The sequence below is a fragment of the Epinephelus moara genome, chromosome 24, assembly GCF_006386435.1.
Source record: "Epinephelus moara isolate mb chromosome 24, YSFRI_EMoa_1.0, whole genome shotgun sequence".
NCBI lineage: Eukaryota > Metazoa > Chordata > Actinopteri > Perciformes > Serranidae > Epinephelus > Epinephelus moara.
Window position 1 is genome coordinate 27,296,754 of NC_065529.1, and position 18,488 is coordinate 27,315,241.

Here is an 18,488-nt window from a genome sequence, read left to right on the forward strand (position 1 = left end):
CTCCTTTTAGCTTAACATTTATTTGAATAACCTACCACATTTCATTGAGAGACCTGATAACTATAGTTGGGCTACTAGCTGTTGTTAGCTAACCGTTCCTACAGTGATGTATTAATATGCAAATCAGAGCCAACAGATCCACCTCTAAACTCTGGGCACTTTATTCTTGAGTCAACAAGTGTTAACAAACAATGCGAAATCTACTGATTACGGTCTTGTAACCAGCAACCAAAGCGTTTTTGCCCCCTGAACGTGCACACACCCAGCAATATTTGTATACAAGAAACCCGTATACGTTAGCTAGCTAGTTAGCTAGCGTTTTGCTAACATTAGCTAACTTAATATATAACTATAAACAATCCCCCAGCCTAATCTTTTAACCATCTTCAAACTTTCATTTTCTTTTCGACATAGACAAGCCGAGCACATAGCATATCTAAGTATATCAGGAAAGTGGAGCGGTGACTGAGGTTCTGCCATGTTCCAAGCTTGCTCAACTGTTACTGGAGCACTTAGCATAAAGGGGTGGGACTTAGGAAGGGCTAAATATCGATAGAGCGCCAAAGTCACGCCCCTTCCGGTGAAGCTCATGGGACCTTAGATCGGAAAAAATATTATCTTTTGGTCCCGTTTGATTTGTGACATGAAATCCAAATACGTAGTTAATGAATTTAAAACATAAATTTTAAGGTCAAGAAAGTCATACTTTGTGGTAAAACTGATGAGATACAAGCTTTTGAAAAAAACGTAATTAGAAAAACTACACAGGAGGCGGTCGCGTATGTGACGTCATAGCTTTCGCTCGCTTCCTGCAGCTTGGAGTGACTGCAACCTGGCACAAAACACACAGACATCTTCAATCATAAATCGATTAATCATAAAACAGTGGAATTTCAGCGGGGAGGCCAAGCTGCAGGAAGCGAGCGAAAGCTATGACGTCACATACGCGACCTCCTCCTGTGTACTCTTGAGTCTTTCTAATTAAAAAGCTTATATCTCAACAGTTTTACCACAAAGTATGACTTTCTTGACCTTAAAATTTATGTTTTAAATTCAACATATTTAGATTTCATGTCGCAATTCAAACGGGAACAAAAGATAATATTGCTCTCCCCATTCATTGCCATTCATATTTTTTCCGATCTAAGGTCCCATGAGCTCTACCGGAAGGGGCATGACTTCAGCACTCTATTGCATTATTTTATGGGTTTTCCATGTTGAGACGGTGCAAATATTATAAATGTATGTCTACTATCTTTTGAATATATTTCTCTTGTGTTGTTCTTAGACTATATAAGCGTAAAGAAATAGGCCCAGATATATTCTTTATCTTGTATTGGCGGAAAAAAAGTTGAGAACCTCTGCACTAGAGTCATAGCTTATGTACTTAATGTTTTCAGGCAACACTTGAAACCTGATTATTTTATCATACTAATCCATCATTTTGTTCACTGTAGTGGATTATAAATAATTCAAACCACTCCAATCCAAAGTCTCATTAAGTTCATTGTAATAACATCTGATGTAAACAGTGGCTATCTTAACAATCTGTATCTACAGAAATACCCTACCTATATAACATAAAAGTTTTAGTGAATAGGCTAAAAAATCCAGACCTCAATGATTGGCATTTCATTACACATTTTGTCCATTACCAGGGACACGCAGTGAGGCGTTGATTCTCGCAATTTCCTTTGCCATCACTGGAAGGTCCTCTGCCGGTTGGGAGCTTTTCTTGAGACGCTGGAGGAAGGTTTTAATATAGTCAAGGGATATCACTTGCAGCAGAACATGCACAGGTGTCCATAAAGTTTAAAAGCTTCAAATGCATTTTAAAACTGTAAAATAACACAAAAAAAACCACCACTGACCTGCCAGAGAGTCCCTTTTCCTTTGGCCAGTTTGCAGAGCATGGTCAGTGGAACCATTGTAAGAGAAGAACTGGCCAGAAACCAGCCGATCCAGTACGCCCACGAAGGATACACATAGGAGTTGTTGAACCTCAAAGGGGTGTATCTCAGCAGCAAAAACACAAGAGTGGCCTTCAAAGGGAAGCAAATCACCATTATATAAACATTAGTGGACCAATAGGAAAGCTAATTTCTCTACATATTAGGGACGGGCAGATGAAGCCTCACAAAATTCTGGGGCTTTCTTTCTATCTGTGTCGAAAAAGATGCAAGGCTTCGAAGCTTAAATGCTACACACACCTGTGACATCTGGTGGCTTGTGAAACTTATGGCAGCTCTTCAAGACAGGCCCAAGCACTACAACACCCTTCTGATTTTAATGGTTTAAGTCTCATATGTGTGCAGTGAAATCCTATTTTTTTAAAGGCTACCCAGCCCTAATTGAAGCAGTGTGCTTCACAGGAATGAGAAAAGCTTCATCTGTCCATCTCTAATAAATATAATTTATTCTGGTCTCCTTATAACACCTACACTGCAAACAAGAGGGGTGCCATACATCCAGCAGTACTTGATCAGTGACAGAGGTTTGTACCCAATCATGTCCTCAATGTTGTCCAAGAAGCGTTCAGCACCTTGGACAGAGACAAGCACAGCACATGTACCATATAGTATGTAGTATAAGTTTCACCTTTTTCCATAGTTTTAGTAAAATTAATTTAGCCAAATTCTCAGGGCAAGAGCACTGCTTATTTAAATCCTTTCTAATCAATGCAAAGTATGGAATTGGGACATTATAAGTGTTGTACAATTGGTGTCAATGGACCAAATAAAAAACAAAGACAATCTTACCATAAATCCATCCAATAACCACTGACTGAAAGATTGCCATCAGGAGAAGAGCGGGACCACTGCATACATAGTGATCAAAGATCTGCAGAATATATGCGCCTGCCTGAAATTAAAACAGGCAATAAATTAGGCTGGATTCCAGTTGTCTTTTATTCTGCGCTAACCAAACATCTCCCACTGATTTAAGTGGTAAAAGGCAGTTCACATGTTTTGTATTGGGTGTTCACTGATCTGAATGTTCTTCTTACGCCTTACCTGTGACACCAAGAAGAGGCCAAACATATAGCTAATAGCACAGATCAGCATCAGACAAAGCTCTCTGCGATATCCTTTTCGGATCTGGGAAGGGTAGACATCTGACAGAGAGGTCATGATGCTTTCAAGGCCAACAAACTGGAGAATGACATAAAGACATGTTAGTGTAAAGAAAAGCTAAAGGGCCAGTGTGTAGGATTTAGGGGCAGAGATGATATATAATATTACTAACTATGTTTTCATTAGTTTATAATCACCTGAAAATGAGAATTGATGTGACTCTGTTACCTAGGAATGAGTAGTTTATATCACATGTGGAACAGGTTCTCCTCTACGGTGGCCCAGAACAGACAAATGAAACACACTAGAAACACTCTAGTTAGGATGATTTGCATTTTCATGATTTTGTGTTTTCACTTCGGCCACCGTAGTTATCCAGCACACTTGGCACACAGGACCGTAACCTCACCAATAGATGCCACTATATCCTACAAACTAGACCTTTAAAGGGTAACTTAAGTATTTTTTACCCTGGACCCTATTTTCCCATTTTTTTGTCTCTAAGTGACTAATGGAGACAACAATTTTTAAAACTGGTCCAGTATTAAGTGCTGCAGCCAGCTATGGTGAAACAGACTGCAGTGTCAGAGGGAAATTATGCACTGTTAATTTACGTCCAATAAAAGTGTGTGTTTTTGTCACCGACAGGCTCAGATTGTTATTTTAAGTGATAACTACAAATATAGACCTCTTTTTTAAAGTGTAAGATCCTTTCTGTTTAACCAGAGACAGCCCCAAAATCACTATCATCAAACCAGACACCATTTAAATAAACAGTCATTTTGTCATTGTAAAACTGTGACAGCCCTCTTACCTTCCTGCTTGAGCTGTCTTTCCCGTTTTAAGGAGAGAAGCAGGGAGTGTATCACTAATTAACTCTTTTCAGGGGTGCTGCTGCTCCTCAGCTACGTATATAAGCTGCTGGAGTCAGTCATTCGGTCCCTCTCACCTGGGTGTATGCTTTGTTGTTTGGTTTAGGTTGTTCCCTTTTGTGTTTGTCTTTGTTCATTACACTTCACCTTACACTCAAACAACACGCACATGCACTACTGAAGTTATTGATTTACATATTTTATATTGCATTGGTTAGATTTACATTTTTGTGAAATAAATATTAAGTTAAAAGTCATGTGTATCCTCTCCTCTTTGTCCCTCCCATAAGCCTGGCTGTGACAAAACACACTTCCCTTCAGGACACCTCAAACTGCAAACAAGGCCAATCGTGACTCTTTCTTTTATACATTTTTGGCCCATGGAAGGTTTTATATTTGCAAAAATTTCCTGGAGGAGAAAAAAAAGATTCTGAATTCATTACATCATCACATCTATGAAACAAGTGGGAACTCACAGGCGGGGCCAGCGGATGAGACACAAGCTTTTTTTTGGTATATGCGCCAGGCGAGCAGTTCCATTGGAATGAAAAGGCCCCATTTTGGGAACTGGTGTATAGGTATTATTAAAAATCTACACCACAACTTCAGGATTATTCTGAATCAGAGGATGCAAGTGCTCCACACTTTACTGGTTGTTTGATAAGTAGTTTTGTTTATTTGTAAGCATGTAGGTATTTAGTGTAATTCTACCTGATGGGTGGATACAGCAGTGCCCTTCAGCAAGTGTCTCTTTCACTGATTTGGCAGTGGTTTTACATAATCCTCTTAAGAGACGTGTTTACTGCAAACACAGCGTTGTCTCAATCTTACACTTCACTCAAAGTCAGCAAAGGCAAAATAAAACAGCCACCTTGGTTTGTCTTTCCACTGTTCCAACAATCACCAACTCTGGTTTGGTTCAAATAAACCCTTAATTCACCCAGTTAGATGTGAATATATGCTGGCTACATTGGTTACATTGCTCTCTCTCAATACTGGACCAATTTAAAAACAGTCATCTGCATGAGTCACTTAGACACAAAAAAATGAGAAAAATAGCGCCCAGGATGAAAATACTGAAGTTACCCTTTAACAAAAGAAGAAACATCAGAGGACATTTTCTGGGAGACATAAAGAAGGCTGCAGCTGACCTGTCCGTCTATTCCTAACAAGATGATCATGGTGAAGAAGCACACGGACCAAACTTGAGGACAGGGCAGAAGGGTCACAGCTTGCGGGTAGACTATAAACACAAGGCCAGGGCCTGCAGAATGAAACCAACAGAGTGTGAGCCATGGGTGTCTGCTACAGTGTCTTTTTTGATACAATTTTGGCAGAAAAATCATAAAAGATAAAGCTGAAAATTAAAACAAGAAAGCAACCTAATATAGTCTGAAAGTATGAAGTATTTTCAATTGACACAAAATACATTAACATTCGTACCTGACTCAGCAACTGAAGAAATGTCAACACCCTGTTTATGTGACATGTAGCCCAGAACTGAGAAGATGGCGAAGCCGGATACAAAGCTGGTCCCGCTGTTCAGCAAGCAAAGATAGAAGGAGTCTCTGCAAATCAGAAACATCAAACAGTGTCTTTATTTTTCTCTTGGTTACACAGGGTTTGTTGAAGTATTTCAGTAAAATAATATACCAAACATGCTTACACACTCCTTGAATTGATACTATGTTAAAACTACATATAATCAAATTAAACTAATCAAAAATTGGAGAAAAATAATATATGTGTGATGGGTGCAAATAAATTAAATTTAACGAAAAAATAATTTTACAGAGGTTTTTTTGTGTGTTTTTCATACAAGACTATGGCCATTAGATTTAGGATGTATATAGTGTTTTATTTCTAAAATAAATAACGAAACAAAATAACATTTGGATGCTGTTATCTTAACACAACTGCAGCCATCAAAATAGATAATTGAATAGGTAATTAAAACAGATAACATTCTCAGTCATATCCTGAAGTACTCACCTGTAACAGTTGTTGTTGTACTTGTTGAAGCTCCCAAGCGTAGTCAGGCATCCCAGACATATGGCATAAGAATAAAATATTTGGGTTCCCGCATCCATCCAAACCTACGAACAAGTGACAAATTGTTATACTCCTATTTTTACTATAAAATAATCCAAATGCAAATTAGAATACAAGCTTAACAATACCTGTGGGTCAGTGAGCCGTGCAGGATTGGGGTACAGGTAGTACTTGATACCAAGAAAGGCTCCAGGAAGGGTCATTCCTCTGAGGAACAGCACCAACAACATGATGTAGGGGAATGTGGCTGTGAAGTAGCTAGCCTACATTGAAACAGAAAATAATTTAGTTACAGATTAAATAAAACTACCTTATAACCTATGATTGTTGAAAGGTTTCTCTTTTTTGTCCACATTGTTTATCAGTGGCGTCACAATTATTGTGCTTTGTTAAGAGACTTCAGACACTCAGCTACAGTGACGTTTTGCAATGGTTTGGACATGGATGTGTAAAGAGAAATGGATACAGCGATGGAGGCGGGGCTCCGTGCATTTCTAAAGTTGCTCAGTAGAGCATGAGGTCAAAAGTTTGGCTTCCTGGGTATAAGAGTACTTGGACCTTCTGCATGGTGGGGCCAATAGAGCATGGGATGGCTTAGGGGCTGTACACATGCTGCGTTTTTTGCACCATCGAATTTATTGTTGTCAATGTAGACGCATGGCAAGCGCGTTCAATTGCTATTTTTCAGGGTGCAATGGCTACACACTGAAATAAACTGAGTTCAACTTTAGGAACGCATCGTGCACCACATCATGTGACAAGGACCAGCCAATCACAGCTGACAGATATCTTCCCTTCATCAGTAAATATCAGTCTGTGATAAATATGGAGAAGAAATTGATCATAGGCTATGATATGGTGCTTGTTGTTGTCAGATGCAACCTGCTGCCACGCCCTTGAAAGCTGGCACAGAGTAGGTACAAGAGCAGCACCCAGCACCTGACCTCGCGTTTTCCAGGTGGTTGAAGACCCAACGTGTGTGCAGCCATCATGCCCTGAAAAATAGGTGCTTAGGAAAACCTGCGTGGCATGACAGCATTGCGCTGGCATTTGACTGCACCTGCTGCGTGTCTACATAGAAAACAACAGCTAAACAACAAAGTCATGCACATGAGATCAAAGACCACACAACAGCTAATTGATATGCACATGTCAACGACTGGACAGCGATGTAAATTATTTAATTACGGTAGATCGCCCTCAGTGTTCGGCCTTCATATTTTTTCATCATTGTTTCATCAGTCAATGGCAAAAAATATTGGACAAATAATAACTTAATTTAAAAGGTGAGGGAAGCCAAGAAGGTAGGCTACAATGAAGCTCTCATCATACCAGAGCCTCTACTCATACAATCTGAATCTGTGGCATTTGGGAAAAGTTATGTGTGTAATCATGCTACTTAATTATAGGGCACTGACATCCAGGGGCCGGTTGCACCAACTGGTCTTTACTAAGCCTGGTCCTAACTGCTAAGTCGGTCTTAGTTAAGACAGTCTTTAGAATGGACTTAAAGTCAGTTGCACCAACAGGGCTTACGCCTGGTCTTAACTACGCCCAGTCTTGGTGATGCGCGTTCACGAGAAAGCGAACGTTACTATGTTTATTGCCTAGCAACAAGCGTTGCTAAGATACATTGTTAATTTTCTCACTTATCACTTCACATTTTGCGGCATCATTATGGAGGATCAGCGCAAAAGAAAGGGCAATTTCACAGATAGTGAAATAAGAAAATTAATAGAGCTGTACAGTCAGCACAGAGACACGCTGACAGCTAAGCAGTCAAACGCTGTCACAAACAAAAGGAAGCAGTCCATCTGGAGAGAGATCACGGAGGCCGTTAACGACTGTTCCGAGTCTGGCAGCCTGCGTTCAGAGAGCGATGTGAGAAAAAAGCGGAAAGACCTTCTGAGTACGGCGAAGAAAGATGTTTCTGCAAAATCCCTGTAACCGGTGGGGGTCCTCCCCCGAAAACATCAATATATAGTGACATTATTGTTGATATGTTTGGGGAGGATTCCCCTGCTTTTACCGGCTTGGTCGGTATGGAAAGTGGCAGTGTTGACCCACCACCAGAGGAGGAGGATGCAGCGGATGTGATCCATCTAAGTGATGAGAGCATTACTTTGAATTGTGAAGGTGTGTAACCTATTTCACATAAACTACCCATTTAATTTCGTATTTATTCAAGTCAGATTTAACGAATTTGCTATTTGATTTCAGACTCGACCGACGCCTCTCCTCCTCAAACCGGCAGCAGCGGAGCACCAGCCTAGAAACAGACTCATGTAGTGATGTCAGACAGACATCACTACATGAGGGTATACAGTATTCAGTACTTTGCCAAACAAAGTCTGCCATTGGTCTGCCACGGTGTTCTTGGCGCAAAGCCAGCATTTATACTTTGCCATGTGTGGCTTATTGCAATCAGGGGCAAATCAGGGGCAAACTGCACTCAGCTGCCAAACTTTGTGGGCGTGTTTGTGCTGGTATATCATTAGCGCAATATCCTTTGTGAATAGGACGTTAAGACGGAGCAAAATTCAAGGTGCTATCAGCGGCCGCAGATCATTCTTTGTGAATTCGGCCCTTAGTTTCTAATTTATTCAAGTCAGATTTAACTAATTTGTTATTTGATTTCAGACTCGACCGATGCCTCTCCTCCTCAAATCGGCAGCAGCGGAGCACCAGCCGAGAAACGGAGGAGACAATGTGATCTTCAGCAGATACTGCTGCAGAAGGAGATCATCAGAGTGGAAGCTGAAACCCAAAAATTACAGATTGAACAGGAAAAATTGGAGTTGGAGAAAGAGAAGTTAAAGTTGGAGATACAGTTGCTCCAACAACAAGTCATTAGGCTGTCATCTCGCATTTTTGAAAAGGAGGAGCGGTCCTACGTGGTTTTGAATTAGCCTATAGTGGCCAAAAAACAACACAATGTAATGTAGACAATCGCATATTTATTTAGCAACATTGGTGTATAAAAAATGATAATAATAATAATTTTTACAGGATCTTATGAAAACATCTCTTACAGAACAGTTTGCCAGTCAGCATTTCTGGCTCACTTTCTCACAACCATAGACCTCACGCTAGGCCTGCTCATCCACTCCGCCCCTCACAAATGAAAGCATTGGCTTGTAGCCATGTTTCACACCATGGTGAAAAACCTCATTCAGACACCAGTAATACAGTCTCCCAATGCTCTTGGCGTGAAAAAGACCGGCAGGTTAGAGTTTGACAAGCGTTGCAGGTCTGACGCAATCACAGGTTCGTCAATCTTATTTAATTAGACACTTCGAGGTTATTTGCAAGCCTGTCTTTGCCCCTTGGGAGTGCCACAGTGTTTGATAACTGCTGCAATGCTGTAAGCATGTGCATTCACCAGAGTCAAGTGGTTGTTTGGCAACCACCTGAGGAACAGTGCAATTCAAGCCACTGATTATGAAAACACTGGTAGAGGAGAAATTTAGTTTGATTATTGCCATGAATTTACAGAATTAACTGAATATATTGCCTGTCATTTCAGTGTTAAAGTTTAGCCCAGTAAATGGAGGATTTTTGTCTACTGTATGAATGCATAATTGATTTGGGAAAAAAAACCTTCATGACTGGTTTATGATGATATTTCAGACTGTACTGAAGGCAACCGGCAACCTTTAGAAAAAAGTCTGGAGGTGCTCGGCCACAGAACAACAGTATAACATAATATTTTATTATGATGTTCTACTGCTTTGACCTGTGGCACTTTATATATTTTTTACTGTATCATTTGCTGCTAAGCAGTATTTTGTATATATTTATTTATTTTTTTGGGTGTACTCAGTAAGTATTTATTACTCTTTATATTATAGATGTGTTTTCTTGATATTGGTCTATTTAATACCTACTGATACATGTTTTGTGTTTTTTTCTCTTCTATGAGATGTTTTTCTATGATTACCAGGATTCTGCTTGGTGCTCTGGTAATTGCCTAATGCCATGCAGCTGTGCGGTTGGGAATGGAGGTTATTTCTGCATGTCTCACCCTGCTTTTCTGTTGTTTCACACACTGAGGAAGACACTTGTCGAAACTGGTTTTTGTGTTTGATTGCCTGTACTGGTGAAGTAATAAAAGTTGGTAACGAAGGACACCAAGTGTTGCTGGCTTTATCTTGTTTATACTCTTACTGAGTCACCAAAGAAAAAAAAAATAAATCAAATAAAAAACAACAACAAATTAATTCAGGAAATTAAGGATAATAAACACGTGATTTTTCTGAGTCAGGATTTACAATTTTACGGTTACCTTCCCTGTGGATCTCACTCCCTTCCAGACACAGAAGTAGCAGATGATCCAGGCCAGGAGAAGGCACAAAGAAAGTTCCCACTGTATGCTTCCCAAGGCCTCTATGCCAGTGGATATATTTAGCACCCGTCGTCTGTAAGGACCAAGGTATCGTTAATCAATTATTTGAGAAAATATGCATCTTAGCATGTCCATTGCTCTCATTTAGTTCTTATTATATGTTTTTACCTACAACCAATGAAACCAACTGACCTAAAAGTTTAGAAAATGGAGAGCAAGTCAACTTTGTGCTCAGCTTTGTGCATGCTGATGAAAATACATTTAGACATTTTGATAAATCACAGGTGTAGCGCATGGACTCATTACATTTAGATGTCAAGAGAATCCAGAAAAAAAAAGTCCTGACACACCTGAATGGAATGCAACCGTTATTAGTTACTTAACATCTGTAACTGACAAGTCAAATAGTCCAACATGAAAGGTCTAATGATCTTGAAGCTCTGCAGACTATTCATAACATTACATGCTTGAATGAGCAATTAAAAGTTCTTAACACCTCCAGTTCACAGGTGTCTTTAATCATTCTGGTTGATCAGACCCTTTTCAAGGTGAATTTAGGAAAGAACTATGATGGGAGTCAGGTGTAAACTGTCCCAGACTATACAAAAATATCAAAAGAGTGATGGATGATCAAACACAAGTCTGCACATGTCCACGTAATCCTGACAAGAGGTCTAATCAGCCAAAATAAATGCGTTTGAGTGTGTAGGAGCTTTAATTGGGATGAGTCACTGATCAGCACTGATGCTGTGTTTACATCACATTGGATAGATAGCGGAGTTGGAAAACAGCTCCCATGTAAACGACTTAGAGAACATTAAAAAATACTATGTATTGACAAAACACTATAACAAGACATACATTAAAATTGTGTTTAATTACCTTGAATGGTGAACTTTTGCCAACATGAGGCATCCACATTTGTTTGCTGTGTCATGGACTTCCATTTCCATATAATTAAAGGTGCAATATACAACATTTAGAGTCAGTGCCAGGATTGCCTGAGCATAGCTCTCAACTCTGACATCACAAACAAACGTGAAGGCTGCTGAGCCAAAATGCAGGCTAGCTTGGGGCAGCAGTAGCTCAGTCCATAGGAACTTGGTTTGGGAACCAGAGGCTCAGGGTGTGGACTGGCAGCTGGAGAGGTGCCAGCTTGCCTCCTGGGCACTGCTGAGGTGCCCCCTAGCAAGCCACTGAACCCCCCTGTCCAAGGCAGCCCTTTGCTGTAACATCTCTCAATTTAACGCATGTGTGTATATTTCTGGCCTGTATGTACATGACAACAGAGTGAAGAAAATTGAATTCCCCCCCTGGGATTAATAAAGTATATCTTCTTCTTCAAGCAGTGCTTGTCACGCTAACGGTGCTAACTGCGCTAACAGCGCTGACCGAGCCTGAAGCAGTTTGTTACCTGACATAGTTATTGTTATCATGTTTACAGCTTGTCTGTTTACCGTGATCACGCATGGACAGTGTGTAAATGACCATTAAAAGGTTGCTGTTATGCACAGTCAAACACGCCGCATGCCACACATAGAGTGGAGCCTGTGTTGCGTTCAGGCGTTGTCACGTAAATAACAAATTCCAGCACTTGAATAGGCCATAGCACAACACAGGAGAAAGTCAAGCGGGCCGAACCCGAACCAAACCTGAGCAAAATTTCTGATTTGTTATCTGAACCCTGTCCGACTTGTCGGGTTCCAAAAAGTCCCGCTGGGTCCCATCGGGTTTGGGTCGGGTATCCACACCCTGCTTTATACCTCTGCAGCTATGTTGTCCCGCCACCATGGGTCAGGACAGCATTAGTGGTAACCGCTGTATGAGTGTAGCACAGAGAAGCATTGATTAGCTAGCCATTCAGACATGAAGGGAGGGACTTACATGCGCTAACATGCATGGGCAACCAGACCACCAGGAAGGTCAGATTAGAACACACACAGAGGGAGCGTGACTTCATTCTCTGCTCAGGACACCATTACGCTACAATATATTTACATAACAACAGTTGTTTTCTGCTATATCAATGTTGTATATTGCCCCTTTAAGCACCAAGTCAAATATATTGGGTCTTTCGGGAAAAATCGTAAATACGTATTATTGTCAATAGACAGTATTTCAGTCACTCTGGAGCTGATAGAGAAATAATGAATTATAAAAACAGATTCAGAGGTGGCTAATGTAGTAGTTAAAATTTAAAATACACTTAAACACAATGAAAAGCACAAGGAATTTGGGAAGTGATGCAAATTAAAACACCTGTGTGCTTTTTAGTTCAAGGACATGCTAGATTTTTAGATTTCCTGCCTCAGTGCAGATCAGATCACATCAATACAAAACAGATCTAATAGTTTAAACCCGTCATTTTGAAAGTTGTTAAAGACCCCCACACCCACATTATTCTGGCTGTTTGGACCTCTGCTCTGGTTCAAATCAGGAATTACATGGGGTCAAGAAACTAAATAATAAAAATTGGTACAGGTGGAAGCTGTGCAGCCCTAAATATGTACAACAAAATTATGATGTCAGCGAATCATTTAAAGTTTGCACAAACCCAACCAGTGTTTAGCAGAGGTCCATTTGGACAAAATAAGAATAGAGCAGGTGCGTGTAGGGTCTCTAACATTACAGCCAGTACCAGACAATACCACTACAGAGTCTGAACAGATACATGATATCATATGATGATAGAATTTTGGAAAAGCTCTGTTTTCCCCGTCCACACCAACATGCAAATAGCACACGTTTTTATCACTAAGGTTCATTTATCTTATTATCTTTTGTAATCTTTGAAAATGTTCAACTCAGTTCAGTCGCATTTGGATAAAAAAACTTACTGCCAAAACTCTATTACAGATGATGACGCATTCACAGGCGAGGTCCAGTTAGCAGTGGTATTATAGTTGTTCAATATCACACAAGAATCTAAAATATATTGAAGTACAAACACAGTTGACACTTAACACTTGTTAAAGATATACTATGCAGGGTTTTCCAGAAGCACAATGTATTCATACAGGAGTAATCCCTCTCAATCATCACTTATGACCCGCAAGAAGTGTGAGGCCTTGTAGTTATCTGCAGAGACACTGTCTGTATTTTTAAATTTTCGTCTTATTTTGCTATGGTTGGGACGTTTATGGCCGTTACCCCCACAGCGCTCAGGTGAGGTTGGGGCTTTATAAAAAGGTCGCGACCAGGTGTCAGACTGTAAGCAGCAGGAATCCAAAAAATATACAAATATAGCGAGTTGAAACACCAAACAGAGGTAAACTTGGGGTTGGCTTTTGCTTTCACTTTTGCTGGAGAGCACATAAACAAACAGGAACCCACAAACCTGCATAGTATACCTTTAAACACAGTTAAAAGTGAAAATTCATGCTCAATTAATGCATTATTAGATCAGTACTGCATCATAAATGAAGTGTTGCATACTGATACAATAAACAGTTTAGGTAAATTCCCATTGCCTAAACCAGATATTATACTCAGTTATAAATACAATGAAATAATGCAACATTTTCATTCTTTGTATGCTATTCAGATTAATAGTGTAAATGATAAAATGTTCACTGTTATTGCTAATAAATTTATATGTGGGAGAGAGATAATAGTTATAATGCTTGCAGAAAAATAATTCACTTACCTGTATTCCATGTGTTATTACAGGTGGCCCATGGCAGCTCGCCAGAGAAGGAAGAAAAGAAATAGAGAAAAGCCCAGGCTAAGATCACAATGTAGCTGATACATCCATAGAAAATGATCATTTGGCTGGCGTATCCCAGGCCTGGAAACAACAGAGAATGTTAACATTGCATTGTCATATTATTTCTGCCTTAACTTGCTAAACTACTGACAGGTATACCTTACCTTCAAACAAAGGGCAGACCTTTCTCCAGCACATGATTCCTCCCTGACTGGTGTACTGGCCCAGCGATACCTCCAGTACAAACAGAGGGATGCCGCAGGCCGCAAGGAATAGGATGTAAGGAATAAAGAAAGCACCTGAAAGTGTGAATAAAGCATAGTAAACGTCCCTGAAATACCAAGCACACCACAATCACATTTTTTTTCTGAATTCCTCTTCTTCCTGGATATTTGAATTTCACTATAAATTGATACATATAACAGTTCACAGAGTGAAACCAGAAAATGCATTTCCTGTAGAAAATGTGTGAATGCGGACAGCTGAATGAACCACAAAGCAGTGCTAAAAATGCAGAAATGTGAAATGACTTGCAATAAAAATGTTAAAGCCCCGATGCACTGCACTGCACTGCTGGAAAACCTGGAACTTAAAATGTAAAACTGGCAAAGTTGGAAGCTGAACTGCATTACCTAAAGAAGCCATGAGCTTTAATACATTGCTAGAAACGCTGGAGGCGTAACTGTAACACTGTCAAAAGCAGAACCTAAAATCTGGTAACTGAAAAGGCTGAAATAAGAGATGCTTTGTACTTTAAAAAGCATAAAAGTAATATAGTTAATACAAGCATACATGTCCTTCAAGAGCATAACGTTTTGACAACCTAATTGTTTCTGTAGCTAAAAGTATGCCGAAGTAGTAGTCAATTGAAAAATGTCACTTTGTGACCTATTTAAAGCTCAAATGAGGTAGAAAAAACTTTGCAGAAGTTGTAGAATTTCAAAGTGGAGTAGTTTGAAGATTTGATTCATCCCATTCACTGCAACTCTAGGAAAATATGTTAAGGCCTCTGTATGGACTACTGTTGTAGTGACTCGCATGCCTGAATACAAGCCATATTGATATGTAATATTTGTACTGACTCGTACTGTGTATGTAGGCGACTATTTTCATGTGGAACACTTAATGCAATTACTACAAATAGTGAACCGTAAATGTAGTACACTACATACAGTAAGGTATGTAGTAGGTTTGCATATGGACGGTAGGGACATGTCCCTACCAATATTTTCAAGGTCAGAATTGCCCCTGCCAATATTTGACTGAATTCGTTCACATTATCCTCACTCTAACAGTTCTATGCACGAAAATATGGCACAAATTGTGTCTCTTGTTGATTCAGTGAGGGACAGTGCATCTTATTTGTCAGTATGAAATGGTCACGTACTATGACTGATCGAATGTGTTTTCAGATAGTTTTGGTTTTCAACCTCTGATAAAGAGCAGCGCACAGCTGCTTAAACTTTGCCCCCTTCAGAGAGAGTCCCAAACATGTCTCTGTGTCCGTCAGACGATCTAAAGGGGATTCTACCATATTAGCAGAGCAGTAACGTCATGCACATTTCTCAAAATATTATGACTTTATTTTCAACTACTCAGTGAACACAGATGTGTGGGATATGTTTTTATGTGCAGGAAGTTTTGAACATACGCAAGAGTCTTACTGAAACACACGAGCTTTTAAAATCCAGGGTTTATGAATTACTTAAACTAAATCAATAGCCCCTTTTACATTGCCTGTTTAACACTGGAATATGGTGCCATTATCCCACGCCACCCAGCTGTATATAAGGAACAATTGCAGATTGCAGGGACAGAGTGGTCTCGCCTTCAAGTTGCCACTAGAGGTAGTGACAGCACCAAAACGGTGTCTGTAACAGGACAGCCAGCAGGACATGACCATGAGCAGGAAGATGTGAAGTTTTGACGACGTGTTATGGGTGCGACCCACTATGGGAGATTTAAAGAGTAGCTGTTGGTAATTAGTGGCTAACTCAAAAAAGAAGAACAGCGATTGTGATTGTCTGCAAATTGGGAATATAATGAGATTTGGGAGCTCCTTACCCTCCAAGCAGAGGACAAGATCAGCCGCCATATAACAGAGACAGTAATTGTTATTGCATGTTTTGCCATTGTTGTTGTTTATAAAGTACTGCCATCAGCTATGTCATACTTGAGGCCGACGCTGTTGTGTTACATGTCATGCCCATCACACCTCTTTTCATGATGCCATGTCGGCATGCTGTCTGTAATTACACACTGGAGCGGAGTAATGCTGCCGTCATTTGGTTCTGTATAAAAATGCAAAAGCAGTGTAAAGAAGGGACTTCAGCTGCCTTATAGCATGATCTCTGTGTGAAGAGGGGTAATATGGCAATGGTGTGAGTAGGTGCCACCTTTCAAGAGGTTATTTACCCTAATAAAAGACACAAAAAAAGAGGACCAAAGAGTATATCAAACGTGTGTGTTGACTCAACAGGGACAATATTAAATGAGAAAAGTTGATCACAAGAAAATACATATTTGTAAGCAATACTGAGAGTCTTAATGCATTATATTCCATTATAGCCTATATTTATATGTTGAATTATCACTTATTGCCTGATTTTTGTGTTTTTATTTACACAAATAAGACAAAAGACATTTGCCCCATAAATAGGTGCATAAAACTTTATGAGAATGCAGGAAATTAAGTATTTGAGGCTTAAAATTTCCTGGGGGACCCGCGCAATACTGTGTGTCCCCCACCAATGTTGACATTAAACCTACACCCCTGCAATAAGAGAGGCAAGTACTGTTGAATGAAAACATACAGACTAACTAAGCATTAAGAAAGAAGTGGAAACCCCTTTCTGTGACTGAAATGATTTGAGTTTTGAGATGAAAACCAGAGTTGAGAACTTTTTTCACATCATCAACAAAATTGATGCTGACACACAGATGACTGGATTTTATTGCTAACAAGTTGATTTTGAAGCCTGGTTTTCGCCCGCTGTCTGCCTACCTGGGACTTAAACGACAACGAGGAGCAGGAGTCAGTATGTGAGTATCTGAAGTCTCAAAATAACGCTTTTATAAGTTTAAGTGGCTTTGATAGCATTACGGCTAACATTAAGCTAGCAAAGCAAGCTAAACTAACGTTAGCTTCATTGCTAATTGCAGCCGTGTTTTACCTGCGGTTAGTCTCTTTGAGATTTAGTTGGGAATAATTTTGGTGTGAATAATTTTGTAGGCTAACCTTTATAACCTTCTGGTTGTTGTGTGAAGTTGCTCTCCCTCCTGTCAGTCTCCATCAGCTGTGAGTAACATTATGCTGCATGCAGTCACTTATCATTACAGCCCCATCCCCATAACACTTGGGACACTGTAAAACCTAAATAAAAACAAGAGTGCAATGATTTGTAAATCCCTTTTGACCTATATTCAGTTTAATACAGTACAAAGGCAGGATAATTAATGTTCAATCTAATAAACTTTATTAATTTATTTTTATAAATATACACTCATTCTAAATTTGATGCAACATGCTCCTAAAGTTGGGATTGGGGCAACAAAAGACTGGGGATAGCCTGAGTGTCAGACTGAAGCTCCCAGAACCTTCAGAGATGCAAGCCTACTCAGTTGAGTGGGCGGGGTCTATGGTCTGGAACCAGGCTAGACTGGGGAAGCTGTTAAATGCTATAAAAACACCTGGTAACAGGTGATGGTATCATAACTAGGTTGAAAGGGGCATGGTGACTTTGTGGAAAACTGCATGTGCAATCAGTCCAACAATTTGAAAACAATATTGGACTGATTATAAGGATAGGCATTTATAGGGATGATCTCACTTCGAAATAGACGAGCTCCATAGAAGCAGCTTTATTACAAGTTGGGTGGTGGGGGTGTTATTTAGCAATAATCACCTCAAAGTGTGCTGATAACCAGGGAGTATGCTGTAGCACTGCAACAAACAATTATTTTCATTTTACAAGAGAAAATCTGTTTTGTTTTTTTTTAGTTAATTCAGTAATTCAGTGTAGTAAAACATCAGAAAATTGTGAAAAATGTCTGTCGAAAGTTCCCACAACCCAAAGAAATATCTTAAAATAGCTTGTTTTGTTTGACCAACAGTCTAAAATGCCAATAAATGTAACTGACAGGAGAATGTTTGTCTTTGTTTTGATTTTAGATAAAGAGCGGACTTAAAGGTCCAGTGTGTATAAGATTCAGAGGGATATATTGGCAGAAATAGAATTTAATATTCATAAATATTAGGGCCGTAACGGTACATGTATTTGTGTCGAACCGTTCGGTACGCGACTTTCGGTTCGGCACGACCCTGTACCGAATTATTGGGCGCAGGATATTATTTTATTTTATTTTGTTTTATTTTAATTCCATTTTTGCGAGCCGAACCATTTAAAATATCTAGTTCCCCGACGGACATAATTGAGTGA

General features: G+C 39.7%; 1 protein-coding gene across 1 annotated transcript in view; it reads right to left on the bottom strand.

Moving 5' to 3' along the window:
• Positions 1-1,625: 1,625 nt before the first annotated feature.
• slc6a11a (solute carrier family 6 member 11a) overlaps positions 1,626-18,488 on the bottom strand; it is a 22,009-nt gene continuing 5,146 nt past the window's right edge. Inside the window, exons 2-14 of the mRNA XM_050037869.1 lie at positions 14,214-14,348; positions 13,990-14,130; positions 13,181-13,268; positions 10,284-10,416; positions 6,127-6,261; positions 5,939-6,042; positions 5,390-5,514; positions 5,098-5,210; positions 3,015-3,152; positions 2,760-2,862; positions 2,442-2,542; positions 1,872-2,042; positions 1,626-1,743 (exon numbers count right to left, since the gene is read on the bottom strand). Coding sequence (XP_049893826.1) covers positions 1,636-1,743; positions 1,872-2,042; positions 2,442-2,542; positions 2,760-2,862; positions 3,015-3,152; positions 5,098-5,210; positions 5,390-5,514; positions 5,939-6,042; positions 6,127-6,261; positions 10,284-10,416; positions 13,181-13,268; positions 13,990-14,130; positions 14,214-14,348 — 1,595 coding nt within the window. The 3' untranslated portion in view covers positions 1,626-1,635. The remainder of the gene's footprint in view (positions 1,744-1,871; positions 2,043-2,441; positions 2,543-2,759; positions 2,863-3,014; positions 3,153-5,097; positions 5,211-5,389; positions 5,515-5,938; positions 6,043-6,126; positions 6,262-10,283; positions 10,417-13,180; positions 13,269-13,989; positions 14,131-14,213; positions 14,349-18,488) is intronic.